The 18,564-nt window shown below is 42.7% G+C and overlaps 1 protein-coding gene across 3 annotated transcripts in view; it reads right to left on the bottom strand.

Annotated features, from left to right (window-relative positions):
* Positions 1-892: 892 nt before the first annotated feature.
* The window catches only part of LOC116928431, a 48,291-nt gene continuing 30,619 nt past the window's right edge, over positions 893-18,564 (bottom strand). For all 3 annotated transcript variants that reach the window (XM_045178523.1, XM_045178524.1, XM_045178525.1), the window contains 6 exons: positions 6,949-7,475; positions 6,213-6,328; positions 3,191-3,431; positions 2,544-2,805; positions 2,300-2,398; positions 893-2,134 (listed from right to left, as the gene is read on the bottom strand). In XM_045178523.1, the coding sequence (XP_045034458.1) occupies positions 1,440-2,134; positions 2,300-2,398; positions 2,544-2,805; positions 3,191-3,431; positions 6,213-6,328; positions 6,949-7,185 (1,650 nt within the window). In that variant the 5' untranslated portion in view covers positions 7,186-7,475 and the 3' untranslated portion in view covers positions 893-1,439. The remainder of the gene's footprint in view (positions 2,135-2,299; positions 2,399-2,543; positions 2,806-3,190; positions 3,432-6,212; positions 6,329-6,948; positions 7,476-18,564) is intronic.

The following is an 18,564-nucleotide window of genomic DNA, read 5'->3' as shown; positions in this document are numbered from 1 at the left end:
AGAAAGAAACAATAGTCAAACGGACTAGCCCGGTAGAAATTCTTCTTTTATGTACAGACACACGAAGCACACACATTCACGCTTGTTGTGGAAAAAAAAAACGAAAAAAAAAAAAATACAAAACAATGGAGAGGAAACGCCTCTTATCATTTTCTTCGAAACATAATGTACACAATGCTTGGATATAACTTTAAAAAGTATTTTTATTCGCCATCATTGATGGATGGAGCGTGACCCAATTATATCTCTTTCTATTCTGCGTCATTTTTCTCTTTCTGCTTATTGTTGCTCGTCTCTCGACTGGAACGAAAACCAACGGGTACACACGTGTGCAACAGTTCACCAGTCGCAATGTATAGAGGGGTGATTTGGTTTGGTGGTAAATGTATGAATATGTGTGTGTGCCTGTGTGTGCTCACGATGTGTGATGGGCGCGAGCGAATGTCAGGAATATGAAAGAAGGACACGCCCATACTTCTTTGTCCGTCTATAGAAAACACCCACTTTCGCAATCAGCTGCTGCCTTATTTTTGTTTTGTTTTGTTTTTTAAGATTGAGCGAAAGAAACCTCTTCGCAAAAGAAGAAGAGATAAATAACGAGAATTGAACAAGGAAATAAACATCGACAGTATCACAGTGAGACGTTCACAAACAGACATTTTTTAGAATTAAGGAATCTTGAGAGAAAAAAAAATAATAAGTTCTTTTTACAGTGATTTGAATTTTTGATAAATAAAATAGTCGGTGAGGGGGTTCTTCTGCAGTTATTGTCAGAGAAAAAAGAAAATCCAGTTCCGCCAAAAGAATAATTTTCTTGTTTAAACAAACATAAAAAGAAAGTCGAAACGGAAAACAGGGGTCTCCATTTCTTGCTCCATACGTTTTTTTGTTGTTGTTGTTGTAGTTGTTTTTACTTCACTATTTTTCACTCGGTCACTTCCAGAAGAGAAAACCAAAAGAAAATAAAAATAATTTAAACCGCGAAATTCGAGCTGATGGTCGGGCACTATTTTTGATTATGGCCGACCCGGGAGAGCGAGGCAGAAAGAAAGAGACTTTAGCCAAACATAGTGGAGTAGTAAAACGCGTCACTTGTTTCCGGCCGCTCTACCACGTAAAGTGTAAAGTGGTCGAAATGATTGGTATTCATTTGTTTGATACTTGTTTTTCTTTTTTTTTAACGAACACTCCCTCTATATAATTTTTGAGTTGTCCCAGTATTAAATGGCTGTTAAGAGAGAAAATGTTACACACTCGTCCACTGGAAGGGTGTAGGAGAACGGCAGAAGATTGAGGGCAAAATTTAGGATCGATTGTCTGTTGTTGGTCAGTTTTCTTTTTTGGAATGACTTTTGTGCGGTGGCGGTTGGTGTGTTTTGTGTATCTGTGTGTGTGTGTGTGATGTGTGTGTAAAAAAAAAAAAGTGTAAACAACGTCAACTAATTGAGGCCGACATTCTTGTCGGAGGACACCGATGTTGGCGACCGCGCCTGAAGGGTTCGCTGCACGCGTGATAGATGGCGTTGCTGCTGTAATTGGGCTGCCCGTCGTGAATTGGACAAGGTCCGTGTCGGCTGGTTCATTACGCCATAATCGTCGCTTTCCGAGTAGTAATAATAGCGCGGCTGAGTTTTCGTTGGGGTAGTGAGTTGCTCCGGCGGAACCGGACTGTCTTGATCCAGCAAAGAGGCGATCGCAGGGTCGTTTTCTACGGCCGCGAAAGGAGGCTCTTCCGGCGGACATATACCGCGATAGAGACCGCTGCAGTGATAATGGAGATTTTGGTTGTCCAGCGTTTCCATCCCTCCACCTACTCCTCCACCTCCACCTCCACCTCCACCGGGAGTTTTCATTGATTTGACTTTGCGTTTCCTCCGGCCGGAATTGGGTTGACTGACGCTACTTAAAGTACCACGACAGTGGGGAGCAGGTTCCACCTCTCTCCAAGCTGCTCGAATTCCGCCTCGTCCTTGTCTCACAGGTCCTTGAGTCGTCATGTGACCCTTCAAGATGGGAGTGCTTTGCTGTGTCTGTTGATGGTACCAGGTGGACGGTGGCAAAAAGAAATCCGTTTCCCCAGGCTCCTCGCCACTCCAGTTGCTGTAATTCGAAGGCCTCTGGTATGCAGAGCCACCTGTTGGTCGAATAAAGAACCATATGATATAAGCAATGCTATTCACGCACGAAGATAAGTAAATAACCCCATTAATTACACAATGTACATAACTAAATAGCTGGCAGCTAGAAACTCGAATGAGTAGCTCAATTAAAACCCAGGAAAAACAATAGCCACACCCACCTCTTTGGCTGCGTAATGAATCATTAATGCTGACCGAGTCGTTCCGATGCCGCAAGCGCTGCTGATCCTGCGGGTATCGCCCGTCCAGGTCTTCGGGACCTGAGAACGCGATCATCAATAGAAAAAAACCAAACAAATTTCAATATTCGCCCTTGTGCGTTAACGTTTTTCAAGATTCATTTGAGCGCATCTAGGTAACAAACAACGAGCACACCGATAGAGAGCAAAGGAGAAATCAACTGACCTGAAGGCAGCTCTTCGTAAACGGGTTCGGTAATCCAGCTGCAGTCGTGCTGTTCGTCGATAGTGGGCGTCGAAGACGACGGTGGCGAATGACTGCCGCAGCGGTAAGGCGACGTCACGTAGTGCGGCTGCTGGCAGTGCAAAGTGCTACGAGGAACGCCGCCACTACAGCCGTTCCTCACGTTCCTACCGCTTCCGTTGCCTAGCAGCGGATGAGCGGTGCAGTGGCATGGCGAAGTCGGCTCGAGCAGCACGTCCTTCATCTGTCCGCCAAAGGAATAGAGCAAAAATAAAACAATAAAATTAATAAAATTGGGAAAGATAAAAAGAAGTCGCTGAAAATAATTGGCCGGTAAGAGAACAACAACAACGACGAGCTCGATTGGCGAAATTGTTAGCGGCAAACGGGAAAATGGCGTGGCACACGCAATCGCTCTAGATACTATACACTTTTCCCTCCCCTATCCTCGTTTAATGAAAAAAAGAAAACTTAAACTTTTCAACTGATAACGTCGAATTTCGTCGTCTTCAACGACCTGCTGCAAAGTTTTTCGATCGAATCGTCATCATGGAAAATCTACGTGGCCAACTTGTCCGGCCGAACAACCGGCACCGCTTGAAGCGGAAGTCGGCCAATTGTTACGTTACCTCGTAAGCGGGCGGATGGTTAGGCGCTCGGAATTGGGGCGGATAAGAAATGAGTTCGTCGTAGAAGACGCCGTTCTCGTCTTCGTTGATATTGGCTCCTGTTTGACGACCGTTGAGGCCTTGAAGTAAAGCCGGAACGCCGTCCATCATCCCTCCGCCAACTGCAACTCCTCCGGCTCCGTTGATCGTCTTTTGTTGGCAACGTAAAAGCGCTTTCTGGTTCAACTTTTGTTTGCGGAACCTTGGGAAGATAAAAAACAAAACAACAAAAGGCAGACAAAAGAAACGAATTATTAACAAGTCCATAACTTGCGCACAACTTGCGAAACTTGCAGAATGAGCGAGAGACGCAAGACATTGCTATATGTTGTAGCATGAAGCAATAAAGTTAACTTTGCTGTGGGACCAGCCTCCTGCTTATACTGCTCTTGGCTGCATAGATATTAATTGGAGGGTATTGTTTCATATCGCACACAATGCGAGTTTAAGTTCAGTCTCCCTCGTAGATTTATTTTAAAAAAATTTATAAACAGAGGATGATTGTTTTGGAATAACAGTTCCACGCAATAATATGTACACACAGCGGAGCTCATGAACTGGGGGGGGAGGAGGCAGGAGGGGTTGATTTTTTTTTTCTTTTTCATCTCATCTAAAACGTGTATGTAGATAACCTTAACGAGCCAAAGCCAAACTGAATTAACTGTGCATATACAAGAGAACTGCGATAACAGTTTGGAGGCATGGTGAGTGTAGTAAGAGGGGTACAGGAATAGAGTGATATGTGAGTCTATCATCATGGGACTTTTGAGAGGGTACCATTTTTATTTCATTTCTCTCTTTTTTTTAATACATCCATCTCCTTTTTTTCCCCCAAATGGTGAGGACACACGGAACGGGAGGGGGGTATCCTTCCGCACAGCCCCCGGAAATCAAATAGAAAAGAGAGGGGGAATGGGGGGTTAACGCCAACGATCTACACAGCAAATGGGATCGAGTTTGTGAGCGAAGATAATGCTTTTTGACTTTGTCTAGTTCGACTTCCTACCAGTTATTGTAAGCGCAAAATAAAAAAAGAGGAAAGTTAGCGGGGAGGGAGAAGGATGGAGCCGGAATTGAAGGTCCTTCGGGAAACTTTTCAGTGATGTCACGAGCTGTGACTCAGAACTCTCTCTCTCTCTCTCCTCCACTTTGGCCAGTGGCGTGCCCGGTCCCCGTTGCCCGCCATTCTCGCGCTCGTCGTGTGGTGTAAATAAATCAAGTTACACCAGAGCGCCCGCCGTCAAACTCCCAATGGCTTTTCGTTTCACAGCACGCGCTTTAGCCAACCAACCAAGCCCATCACCTTGCCCTTGTCCCCTCAATCATACGAGCAAAAGAACCCGCTAGCCTCCACCTCCTCCCCCACAAAAAAAAACCGAACACAAATACAAATGCTCTACTCGTAAAAGAGAACGCCGTGTTTTTTGTTGTTGTTTGTTTCATTGTTCCTTCATCTTTCGCTTCGTTACGTTAAACTGCCAGTTCACTGGAGCGCAATAGGACATCGACGGTTTTCTTAGCTCAAATACGCGTGTCGTGTGTGTGTTTATTTAATAGGCGCTTCTAATCCGAGTAGCGAATAATGAAATAAAATTCGAGAACGGTGCATCAACCTATTGGCAAAGAGGGAGGATCAAGAACCTGGAACGAAGCGAAAAATAAATGGTAAAGATGAAAACGATGCGGTGTGCGTGTTTTTTCCTTATCCAGCTATACAGTAGAGTTTAAGGTTAGGATACAGTATTCACTATTGCCAGCTATATACAGACTATAGGTCGCGTGTTTGGCACTTGTCAGACCCGTTTAACGCTGCCTCCAGTCACGACACGTAACTTCTGGCGCCATTGACGTCGTTTTTCTTTTTTCTTTTTGCCCAACCGAAAAGAAGGGGAAGGGGGAGGTGATGCAATCGATATTGACACAATCGATACTAACATCGTCCGCTGTCTATAAAACGAACGTAACAAACACTGCATGCACCACAGTGTAGATGAAGTGACAAGGGCAAGAAGCCTCTTCCACTTGACACCCCTCCCTCCCGTTGGAGGAAATAGGGAAACTCACGAAAGTTTGGCAACGATGTCAAGTGGCTCGGAATTCAATAAATAAAAAAATAAACCCAACTTTTTGTCGTGCCTTTTCGACGGCAGACGTGGCCGAAGAATTTCAAAGTTGATGATGAACAACGTCTTTCATCCGCGGGAACAAACACGTTCACTTCAAACTTGTGGGGCAAATGGCTGGGCGGTTAGGAATTGTGGGACGACAGTTTCCCCCTTCTCATTTTTTTTTTTGGATTGGTGTGTGTGACTGAATATGCCCTACATTATAAGCGAGCACGCGGACGAAAAGAAACTACAAAGGACGGCAATCGAGCCAGGCAAAAGGCGGAAGTTGTCGTGTTTAGTGACATTTCCTCTTGTTCCGCGTTGATGCTATTACCCTTTTAATCCGGGAGAAAGGAAAAAGAGAGGGTGCCCAGGGCGGAGGGGACGGCTCTGCCTGTATACGGCGTCACTAATTGATTAATCCGGCTGTGTATATCATACATGTACCGAGGTGCCCGAATTCAGTTAATCGGAACATTTTTGTTTTATTTATTTCCATCGTTCCGCTCATTCGGAACTTTTGTTTCCCATCCAGCGAACCCTTTTTTTTTTTTTACATTTCTCATTATGTCCAGCGTCCATCTTCCAGGTAGCGAATCTCACGTCAAATTGATGTTTTAAAAAATGAAACAAAAAAACGGGTGTTTCTTATTAAGAGCAAAATACGGCATCCGCTGCTGTATAAACGCATCGTTAGATTTAATCTGGCAGCGGAAATAGACCCACCTGCCAGGCGGGTTTATTAATACCCGAATGAGATGATAGCGAACATGCGAGAGATTGCCGGATAAGATGGCAGGAAAGGTGCGGTGCGTGGGGGGGATGTACACATGACAGGAATGACATGGAAAACATTCAAACAATGTCCGACTCACCTCCACGCGACAAAGCCAATAATGAAAAAGGCGATGGTGAGCACGACGGCCGGGATGAAAATGGCGGCGGCAGAGGACGAGCTGTCGACGGGAACTTGACGTTCGGCATCGCTTACCTATTGACACCGTGCAACAGAAAAAACATAATCGTTAAAAAAACAAACAAACAGTTCGTTTCCATTTTGTTTTTCAATGACTTACTACTACCCCTCCTCACTCCCCCCCCCAACCATCCGACTAACAGCTGCGAGAACTGATCGATCGATGCGGATGACTAATTGTTCCCACCCCATTGTAGCTAAGGCACAAAACAATCCCGTACGACTACCATCATACACTCAATTTCGCCCCCCCACCCCGACTATTTATATAAATAGTTAGGGAAAGAGAGGGAGACAAAAAAAAAAAAATGAGTAGGCGTGCACGCATGTGTAATTTTTTTTTTATGGGGTGGAGGAGGAGGAGGAGGAGGATGGAAGAAAAAGTTCATTTGCCAGAGTGTTTACGAAATGTCAATACAAGACTTTGTTTTCATCTCGACAGAGGTGCCCCTGAGAAGAGCGCGGACGTCCCGCTGTGAAGTGACGAGAGGTCGGACTTTTTTTTTATTTTTCGGTGGCGTAGGGGCGTTTTCACTATACACCCGACACAAACACACACACTACACACATGGCGCCATAATGAAAGAAGAATAGATTGAAAACAAAAAAACAAAACCATTTGTTTGAACAATTACCAAAAAAGCTTGGCAAGTTTCGAGTCCCAATGGATGGTCGGCTGCTGTGGAACACAACTCCGGCGGAGGTTGAAGTGACGGCGGCAGAGGTGGAGGTGGCAGGTCGAAGAAAGGCGGCGGAGGCGGCGCTGGCCGACCGGTGCTGCCAGCGTCGCTCACCGACGCCGTCGTCCATTCCGTTGAATCGAAATCCCATTCGCTCCAACGGCAATCGCAGTCCCATTCGAACGCTGCCATGTTGGAGCGCACTATCAATAATCCGGCGCTGGCACTGACAATGGCAGCAGCAGCAGCGGCGCTACTAGCACCCGCCGCCAACGGATCCAGCTTTGATTATGTGTTTGTGTGTCACTCTTCTCTTCGTCTGTCTAGTCTCTTTTGGTGCCGAAGAACGACAAACCGACTATCACAACAACATTCTCCTCTCGTGATGGATGGATTTTTCAACCCGTTTTCAACTTTCTTTTGTTTTGTTTTTTTCCTTCGTTCGCCAGTCCGGGCCTTTTTTTTATTTTCACAAAGCAATTCTGAAAATAGAAGAATAAAAGAAAATTTTTTTAGTTAAGGTTAATGTTGTGTGTGTGTGTGGCATAACTGAAGGCGAAATCAAAAATTGGACTGCCAGAATCGATTGCGATCGATAATCGATTTTCTCCCCATTCGTATTTCAATCAAGGCAGGGACTGGAACACATTTCACAAGCAATGAGTACATATTGGAATGCTTCTTCGACAAGCGCAAAGAGCTTTTCGCTCTTCGAGGAGGTTAAATAACTTTTCTGCCGCACAAATAAAGAGAAGGATGAGAAGAAAAAAATTATAAAAAAAGAAGAAGAAAAACGGTCGGGTCAGGCCAGTAATCGATGGCGTCCATCCACAGACATGGCCGTAAGCTAAAGCTCATTTCACTGGTATATTTACGAGATTGAACCTCAACCGACAACGTCCAACCGAAAAAAATAAAAAACTTTGCTGTCCGATAATAAAAGTCAACGGCGGGAAATCAAATCACGTTTGAAATTGATCTTTTTTTTTTTTTTCTTTCTTATATGCCATCTCCCAACCCCATTTTTTTTTTTCTATTCATTTCCTTACTGGGAATATGATGCCAAACGGCCCTGCGACACCAGCGACAGTTTGCGGGACGATGCGGTAGATCCCGAAGGCCTACACACACATCCTTTAAGTTACCAAAGACGACGATGAATAGGCAAATATTTATTGTCTATCCTATTGACAGAGGTAATGGGCAATCAAACGGGGGAAAAAAAACAAAAAAAAAACAAACACAACAAGATGGGAAAAAATCATTTTGTTCCGCCTTCTCTTTTTATCTCGATTCGTTTTTATTGATGTTGTTGTGTTCCGTGTTGTTGCGTTACACTGTTTGTTGTGCGTCAGCCATGACAATAATAACGACGACGCGTTGGCGTCCTGGAAAGGGGGGAGACGCAAACGTTCCGTTCCGTATAATGATGGATTCTTGTGCACGGACAGAAAGAAATGACGATGCTGTATATAGACGTGCGTCAAACAGCTCGTTAAACACATCGTTTGTTTTGTTTTTCTTCTCTTGTCGCGTATGACAGAAAAATAGAAAAGTACATGAAAACATCTTGCATCAAAACTGATGCGCAACTCTATTTGATGTATCTAAGAAACTTCCCGAGTCGATTCAAATTGGATTTGCCGTACACGTTTTAGCGTGTGGGTAAGCTAGGGCTATACGAATGACGTAGAGCATATATACGCACACACACTATACGGACTTTATTGATACGAAATGGCGGCGTTGTCCAGGAAACGTTAGTTAGCTGTTTCTACACACGTCCGGGAATCTCTATATAAACCATCCAATATCAACGATCCGGGGGGAGGGGTGGGCAAAAAGAAAAGATTTGAAAAGAAAAAAGAAGAGAAAAAAGAAAGAATTTTGATGACTCCGTCGGGGCTCTTCCGATTTAATTGGCAAACGGTGCGGAAAACCGGAAGACAAGGAGAAAAAAAAAAAAAGTAGTTATTCTTACAAAACAGCCGTGATATGCCGCCCCTTTTTTTCTTCTTCTAAAGTGTTGAAAAGAACTTGGAACGTATTGCGGATGATTGCCATTTTCGTGCAACTCTTTCCTGTGCCTCGGTGAGATGCAAGAAAGAAAGAAAAAAACTTGGCTACGATTGCGACTTCCCCTTTTGAACTGCCGGCCAAATGGACTGGATCGAAACGCCCCCACGTCTATCTGGACTATATATATATATATATATATATGCGGCCGGCGTATATTATTAGTTACATGCACCGCACACGAACAGTGGCGCCGCCCAGCACATTTTCTCCCGCTTGATTTATCGACTTTGGCCAAAGTCGCAAGCTGCTTTCGCCTTATCAATGTGGTTAAAACGAAAAGCTTTTCATTTTAGAAATAATAAAAAATAAATAAATCCTTTCATTCTAAAGTTGGTGTGCGCGCGCTTTTCCTTCTCTCGTAAAACGGGCAGAAACAATAACAATAGAAAATGGCTATCACAACTTGACCCTATATACTCTCTCGTGAAAAAAAACCCAAAATAAAAGGAGAACCGCCGTATTGTGCGGGCCAGCCGTTTCGGCATAATCATCGGTTGAATATATGCGCTGCCGCACTCTCCGCGGGACTGTTGTACAATACACTACTACTACTACTACTACTACTGTACTTTCTTTCCAACATGACAACGTCGGTCGGTGTTACAGGCGTCCACAAAAAAGAAAGAAAAGGAGCCGAATGGTTTTTAGCATTCACGACAAGTCCCCGCCATTGACTCGTAAAATAAAAACTGAGAGTCCGAAAATGGGCAACGATATGTAAAGAAGCGTCCACCATGACGATATTGGACTCTTTGTTTTCGTATTCATCGGATTTGAAAGGGGAAAAACGGTGTGTGTCCCCGCCCACCGCATTTATGATCTAAAGTTTCGCATTGAAGTTGGCCGATTTAGAGCACAAGGGGCGGCAAAGTTGCGCCAAAGGGGGTCCTCAAGCAGAAAAGAAAACGAAAAACAATTTTCCATATTGTTGGAGAACAAAGGAAAAGCGACAACAAAACTGAATGACATGAAAAGAAAAAAGACGCACGGCGATGATAATGATAACAGTTACGGTTGCAATTTCTTTCTTCTCTTGTTGCTGCGTATTGTATTTCGCGTGGATGAGTTGCGTCATCGAAATAAGATGTCTGAAACAAACCACACACAAAAAAAAGGGGGAGGTGCTGGCCATCACAGCAAAAAAACAATAGACGCGTAACACGAGTTAACGTCGAAACAAAACAAAATAAGAACAGAATAAAGAAAGGCTATCGGAGCCAATGCGACCCCAAAGATGGCGAAAGCTACGAGACTATGGGTGGCCGCCTTGGTCCTTCCAATCCGATTAAAGTTAAACCCTCCACCGCTGACTCGACTGCATTTTTCTATCTCCCTTTCTCTTCTTGTAATTCTTGACTTTGCCCACATTTATTTCGTTTCTTTTGTTTTGTTTTTGTTAGAGACGAACAACGCACCGCTTTGCCGGGTCAGCTCCTTAAAAAAAAAAAAAAAGTTTTGTTTACCATGTGGGCGGTGCCCCCCAGGCCTTCGTGAGTATATTATCTACACAAACATCTACAATCCGTGTGCAGACATTGTCGGCGCCTGTCCATATTTTTTTGGCAACAACGACATTCAATTACGCGCATTTTTCATTCAATTAAATCCATCAGCGCCAAAAAGAAAAACGACGACAAATTACACTTTATTCAAATTGCTGGACGAGCATCAAACACGACAGAAAGTTTGCGGACGTGATAATTTTTCAAAACATTTTTTTTTTACGGGATTCACCCAACTCGAATTTTAAAAAAAAACTTGATCTTTTTTTCCTCCCCGTCCAGGGTGTAGTGAATTCCCCGGAGCACTTTGATGCCGATGTGCTGGACGGAGTAGTGGTGGGGGCCTACATCTAGTATTTACTCAACTAAGAACGTAGCTCTCAAACTAATGAGCTCTTCCTCAATTTTTTATTTTCTGTTTTGTTGCTCAATGGTTTTGGCGTCTGCCATGATGGATGCAAACATCAGCATTCGTGAATTAAGTATGAATGGTATGCGGATCTAAAACGGACTCAGGAGCTCAAAACTTGCCATGCATTATTGAATAGCCATTTAGGAAAGGGGCAAGTTCCTTATTCCTTTCCAGGGTAGGAGAGAAAGAGAGGGAGAACTGTTATCTGCAAGACCAAGAGACTACTAGCCATTCTTTTCCCATTGAATATTGTTTAGTTCAACTGGAGGGGCAAACAACAAAAAAGGGAGGAGAACCGCAGGAGAGAACACACTCACCAAAAAATGACATGACCAGTAAAAAAGAAAAGAGGGTCTTTTTCTTCAATATTGAAATAAGTTTTAGTATAATACTTTTGGTGGGAACTAACCAAAATAAACTCCCAAAGGCGGTGGTCAGCAAACAGTTTCGTGACTGGCACTTTTTCTCTCTGTCCGTGTGTGAGATGTCATTTCTTACAACATCTTCAGACTCCCCCCCTCCCCCTCCCCCAGTTTTATTTTTGAACAGCCTCGTCTTTTTCCTCTCTTCAAATTTGAAGAGATCAAACAGGTTTCAAGACGTCATCTCAAATAGAAGAACCTGTTTCGTCAGGTGCATACAACGCCACAGAGAAGTAAACGACGATCATTTTCATTTCCTCCCCCCCGTCCACAATCAATGGCTGCACGAAAAAAAAATAAAAAATAAAAAAAATAAAAAATTTTCAATCGTCTCGAATAGGAAAACCGGCAAAGAGAAACGTAAAGCCAACCCCACTGTGGTTGTCAAGGTAACGCATAGAGGCAAACACAGAAAATACAGTCATGTAGTGTGTGTACGCTCCGAACGGAATCATTAACGTTCCACAGTGTGTTTAATACCTAGTTGATGTTCTTCTTCTTTTCTTCTCTTTTTTTGCGCTTCCATAGTCCTTTGTGTGTGTACCCCCCTTTTTTTGTCCCGGCATCACCATAGCAACAGATCTTTGATGTACATAATCACTGATGCAAACAAACCGACGTGATCAATCGTTCATGGGAAAATGGGAGGCGGGTGGACCAATAGTCTTGCGAAACCATTGAATAAAAGACATCAGGTTTTGGTTCGCTTTTTTTGTTTTCACACACTAATGGCGTGTTATTCAATCTACGATTGAGGGGGTCATTGTGCTAAAATTCTTGTTCATAGTTTCGACTACTTGCTACGCGCGCCGAATGAATGCTGGACGCAGCCGAGACTGTCTGGTATCCACAATTTCTTTTGGCTTTTCGTTGACTGCAAATTGCCGAAACCAAAAGAATACAGACGCATTATATTATGCGCGCCCCCACACGGCACTTCATTATTTATTTGCTCGGCTTCGCTCTTCAGAGCTCTCGGCCTGGTCGATGTGATCCATTGTTCCTCCTCTTTGTTATTTTTGTTTTCTTCTTTATTATTATTACGACGTCTATATACTGGCTGCATATGCTATATGGTTAGGTTCGCCGACATCAGCTCGATATCCAACTATTTGTTTCCATCCGCAATGATGGCGCCCTCTCTTTCCCTTAAGATGTTCGCCTATACACGATAGTAATGCACACAGAGTTACTCATAGAAATCTTTTTCTTTTGATGTATATATATTAAAAAAGAGAGAGAGAGAGAAGCTAAACCTCTACTATTTTGGGGGGGAGGGGCCAAGAGAAAAGAAGATCTTTTTGGGCGCAAGAAGTGATTCTCTAGAGGAAGAAAAAAAAAGAAAGAATAGAAATGGCAGGGCCAACAACAACACGCCTACATCCATCCAGCAAAGACCAATTTCATTCCGAAAGCTTCTATATGTCTATCCATGTTATCTGGGTGATCCGGATCCTATATAGTCTCCATTGCGTGTGCAGGACAAAACAAAACAAAAAAAAAGGAACTCCGTTCGTCGTTTTGCGGAGGGAAAAAAAAAAGAAAGGAAGGGTGGCATCCATGCCGGATTCCTTCCCTACGGATTGTTATTTGCTGTTCCAGCATAACCCTCTCAATGTCCAAGACCTACTATATAGAGGGCGCTGTATTAGACGGATTCAAAGCAAGACACAAAGAAAAAAAAAGACGGACGCTGGGTGACCTCTCCCATCTTCATTAGTTTAATGTTTTCTTTTTCTTCTCTCATGTCATCTTCCCTTTTTTTAGGGGGGCAGAGAGAGAGGGGGAGGTCACTCAGGGCTGCCAGGGTCTCCAGACTGATTACAAATGATGAACGGTATAGTGTATATCTTTTGTGGTATTAGACTGTTACTTATATGACAATCATAAGTCCCTTTATTTTTTGTTATATATATCAAAAGGAATGATAAAGATACGGTGGGGATAACTGTGACTGTCTGAAAGCGAAACACTTTGTGAGTTGTGGCGTCAGACAGTTTGCAGTTCGTAAATAATCACAGCGTTTGACGTGCACTGACACAGTCAAAAGTGAGTCGACATTGAAGACAATTCCTTGTTTTGAGGGTGTACCGACCGTTTTCTTGGGAAACGTTTTATCACTTGATTGGCTCGCTAGTTGTAAACATGTCACGATTTGGCTTCGTACACATCCACGCACTCCGAGCTCTTTCTGATGCGGACATGACACGAAGGGAGGAAGTCGATTGTAAAACAAAATGACTATAATAATAATTTAAAAAAAAAACGAAAAGGGAAAACGATGAATTGTTTTGTTTTCGTGGAACCATCAAAGTATAATGGAATTAGACAGGGAGACAAAAGGAGGATGTGAAGACTGGACTCGACTGGACCTGACAGGTGAATCCAATCTAACAGAGTCACTGAAACAAAAACAAAAAATGTCTGTATGAACCCAACATCCGAGATTGTTATTATTATGATTTATACCACCACCACCACCACTACAGTCACAGTAACACATACCCCTCCCCCCCATCTCTAGAAATAAAACATTAAAAAAAAAGAAAGAAAAGTTTCGTTTCCCACAGAAAGCTATATCACTGATGTGTCGCTGGAGCGTGCTTCCAGGAAACCTGATGCGCTTCTGGAACTGCTGGAAAAAAAGAAAAACCGCCCCCTTTTTTTTTTTTATTTCTCCCCTGTATCTCTCTTTTTCTTGCACACCCCCCAATCACACTTGAAAGCCATATCTATATAACGTCTTCATCCGGGCTTAATTGCTTTGACCATCCAACCACCGCCATCAAAAGAAACCTGGCACGTCCTCATCCCCCACCCGCCGCCGCCTTATACCTCAAAACCACAAAAACATCACACACACACAGGGCCTTAATGCCTTTATAGCGGCCAGTGCGGGCATACAAGACGACACATACGAGAGGGGTTCATCATTTTTTTTAAACCGAATGGAATAGCCACACGTTTTACCTCTTCTTTTTTTCGTGCCTTATGGTCCCCGACTGTTGTCTTTTATGGGGTCACTGCAAACTGGGGACGAAACATATTGCTGTCCACCATCTTCTACTGCCCCCCCCCCTTTTTTTAAGACCCTTTATTTTTTTTTTCTTCTTCGTTTTTCTAATGTCACAGCGGCTTAACGTGAAAGTAGCCAACGTATCGATCCAGGTGGCTGCGGTCCACCTCGCCACTAAATTCGTGGGTCCCGCTTTTGTGCCCCGTAAACTCCCAGTGCGTACATCATTTAACTTGGTTCTTCCTATAGACAAGGGGCCATACGCCTCTCTTCTTTTTCTCGTGCCAACGACTAATAAACTTTACCGTTTAGCTTTTCACTTGACGATGATAAATGTGTAAAACATTTTCTTTTCTTTCTTTTTTTGGATAAATATTGAAGATATTTTAAACCCATTTTTCCCAGGGCGGAAGTTTTTTTTTTTATTGGATGCGCCCCTTTTTTGTTTTGTTTTGTTTTACAACCAGACCACACCCGTACAAACAAAAAAAAAAATAAAAAGATGAGCCAGCACGTTTATCTCGTCTCTTGTCGGGTGCTCTTCAAAATGTATTTTCATTATTCAAGTGCACGTGCGATGCTCGTCAGTCACGGAGCTGTTAACTGTAGCAACAACAACAACATCGACTACTAAAAAAAAACGGATGCTTTCGTTTCCTCCTGTAAGCCGAGGATCTTTTCGATTCAATCCTCCTTTGTGTGTGTGTGTGTCGTGCTGTTGTTGACATCAGCCTGATAAAAAAACAAAAATTGGGCCCTCCTGTTGATTTTGTACTTTATTCATAAGACGACCCTCGTGAAAAGAAAAAAAAGAAAAATGGTCTGATGCTCCGTGCTGAAGAAAACAAATTACATCCTCTTAACTTGCTACGGCCCTCTGCTGTGTTTCTGTTCAACGAGAAAATGAAAAGGAGTGAAAAGCCGCACGGCACGGACCGGGCAATTTTGATGGACGAAGGCCGCCTTACACCCACCCTCATTTAGCCTACATTGCGTTATATAGAGCTATAAAAAATAATAATAAATGAGTAAAAAGAGAAGGACAACGTCTTTCGGTCAGTTGTGGCGGCGGTTGCGGCTTCTTTTTTTCTTTTTCATTTCAGTCCTCCCGCTGTGAGAAGACTGAAGATTATACACACAAGGTTGCCGTGTGCGTCTACAACATAATGGCAATAGCATACAAGACAAAAAGCTTAATTCTCCTCTGTCTTATACCTTATACACGAGTTACGAAATAGAGCCACAGTCTGGTGGATAGACCAACAAGAAAAAAAAAAAGAAAAGACATTTTTCTTTATTTATTTATTGAATTTTTTTTTTTTTTGTTTTGTTATCTCTTCTTTTGTGTGCGTCTGTTGTGTGCTCGGGTGTTGAAAACAGCCGTGCAACCGGCAGGGTTTCTCTTTGGCCGTTGTTTTCGGTTAATTGCTACGAAATAATTGGCTTCTCTCGCAAGGTCTTCTTTATCACTAACCACTGTGTCTCTATCTCTCACTCTTTTTTTTCTTTCCCTTACGTCCTATTATGGAGGTTTGGCACCTTTTCAGATCGACTCCGCACCAACGGCTTCTTTTTAATGTTGAAAGGTAACAAAAAACAAAAACCCCAAAAAAAAGGGAGAAGGAAAAACAAAACAAACCCGCCCCTATTCGGCAACTGTCGTGTTAACTGCCACGTCTGCTAATGCCTAATAATCAAAGCGACCCACCGACCCAGGCAAAAGACTATTTCCAAATTTCATTCGATAACAAATGTGAAAACAAAAACAAAAAGAGAGGAAAAGAAAATTCCATCAAGTGAAAAAAACAAAAAACAAAAAAAAACAAAATTGATTGAATATTTTGAATCTAATAGATTCCAAACAATTCACTGCGATTCTGGTTAAGAGGTAAAACAAAATGCGTGGAAACGTGTCCGATAAACAAACGTGCAGCAATAAAATGAAGAAGAAAAAACGTTAAAAGCCCAGGATTTTTTTATTTTGTTTTTTTCGCTTGCCTTAACACACACCAACAATCTCTTAACAATTTCCCTTTTATTTTATTTTTTTTTTTTTTTTTAATTCCCTATGTAAAAGATTTCAGTTGATACCCTGCGACATTGGAGCAGATAAGCGTCCCGCTTCAAAGAAATGGGAAATGGAGAAAGAGACTTTCACGCGATAGCAGACACAGATAGTATAAAAAAAAAAATAAAGAAAAGCTGCATTCGATGTTTGGCACGTTTACTAGAACTTTTCGTTTTCTATTACTCGTATTAAAAGCGACAATTGCAGAGTCTTGTAAAGATCGTCTTCTTATTTGACGAGTTTTACTGTTGCCCAGCACTTGACGCAAAACGGTGTGTGTGTCAATAAAAAAATGGCCGTTTCCTTTACACACACACACACACACAAAAATGTCTTATAACACCATTTAGGGGAATGAACTGAAAAGCCGGTGTGTGTGCGGGGGGGCCCATTGGCAGCTTCTCTACTCAGGCTATTAAAGCCTATAATATTCATAGGGAAACAAACAAACAAAAATAAAATCCAGCTCTCCTTCCAACCGAAATAACCGTCACAGATGGATTTGTGCGAGGACAAGGTTTAGGGTAAACAAGACCAACGAATATAGGTGGCAATTGCCTGGAAGAAGAAGAAGCAAACGCTCTGTTCCGCATTATTATGTGCCACCCAGCTACTGGAAAATAAGCAACGGAAAGGAATTTCTTTTGTTTGTTTCCCAGCCCATTGATTGTAGACCGCACCATTTTCTTGGTCGACTACAAAATGAAATGGAAGGAGAACAAGGAGAACAAGGACAAGAAACCAAAAACCAAAAAAGGTTTAAAATAATAATAATAATAATTAAAAGAAAGGGGGTAGTATAGTGTAGGAAAGTGATCTCAATCAGAGATATAAATGACCAGCTTTTCCACATCATTTATTTCCAAAGATAAGACGAGACAACACGCGAGGGAAAAAAAGAGGGGCGGAGGGAATAAACAAGAAAATGGAATTGTCTTTCTCAGGCAGATTGGGTTACCATTGCGAGTTGGGGGCTATGCAAGATGCTGACACCTGGAACATGGTGTGTCATACGCCGTATTTCGACCTTACTTTATTTTCATTTTCTCCACAGGTAAGAAGAAGAAAAAGAAAAAAAAATTAAATCCCATTTTTTTCTTCTTCTTCTTTTCTCAACAATTGATGGGTCAAAGGCAAGCAGTTTCCATTTTCAAACATTCCAACAAAGTCTAACGCTCTTTAAAAAGAGAGAGAAAAAAAGGGGGACCGAAGAAAAGAAAGGCTTCTGCCAGCTCAAGGCATTTTATCTGATTGGCCCGTCTTCCCTATCTCATTCTCTCTTCTTGGCCAGCACGTCACTCGGGTTAATTCCAGTTCGAACTTGGGTTGATTCTCCTTTACCCCATAGCCCCAAAGACGGTTTCATTATAGGTAGAAAAGAAAAAGAGAGAGAAAGACCTCAACAGCTGGCTAACCTGTTCCACGAGTTCCGTCCCTGTGTATTTGGAATGAAATCAAGCTGATATAACATCATCATCATCATCTTCATCTCCTCTTTGCTCAACTGTTAATACGAGACGACAAGGGGTACCCCCCCTTTACCTCACATAGAGACACCTTTCATTGTTTGAAACAGTTCAAATGTTGCGCCAGATGCCGCCCTGTTTACTTGCTCGCTATTTTTAAAACGTCTGTTTGAAATCGAATACGTATGAAACGAGGGGGGAGCGAGCAAATAGGTCTGTAAAAAACAAATATATTCAAAATCCAATTGTTAATCAAAGTTTGGTTGTTGGGTGCGCCAGAAATGTCTATTGTGAACCGTTGCTGCAAATGATGATGCGAGATGAAGCGAAATGATGAAGGCTATTCGATTCAAATGCGCGCGCGCTCTCAACGAACCCCCCCGCTATTTCTACTTGCAACTGTAATCTACCGGTCTTTTTATTTATTATGTTCCATTTTTTTTTTTTTTTTTACAAGTTTGTATGTACCCCCCCGTCTTTCACCGAACGAATTGTTGAAAACGGAATCCCTTTCGCGTTTTGTCGTCCCCTGTTAAAGGAAGGAAAATGTTGGGGGAGTGCGCTCGGGCCGATCTGGCACAGCAGATTAATCGTTTGGGCTCGTCA

Source organism: Daphnia magna, linkage group LG8, assembly GCF_020631705.1.
Source record: "Daphnia magna isolate NIES linkage group LG8, ASM2063170v1.1, whole genome shotgun sequence".
Lineage (NCBI taxonomy): Eukaryota > Metazoa > Arthropoda > Branchiopoda > Diplostraca > Daphniidae > Daphnia > Daphnia magna.
This window is presented reverse-complemented; position numbering and strand designations above follow the sequence as displayed.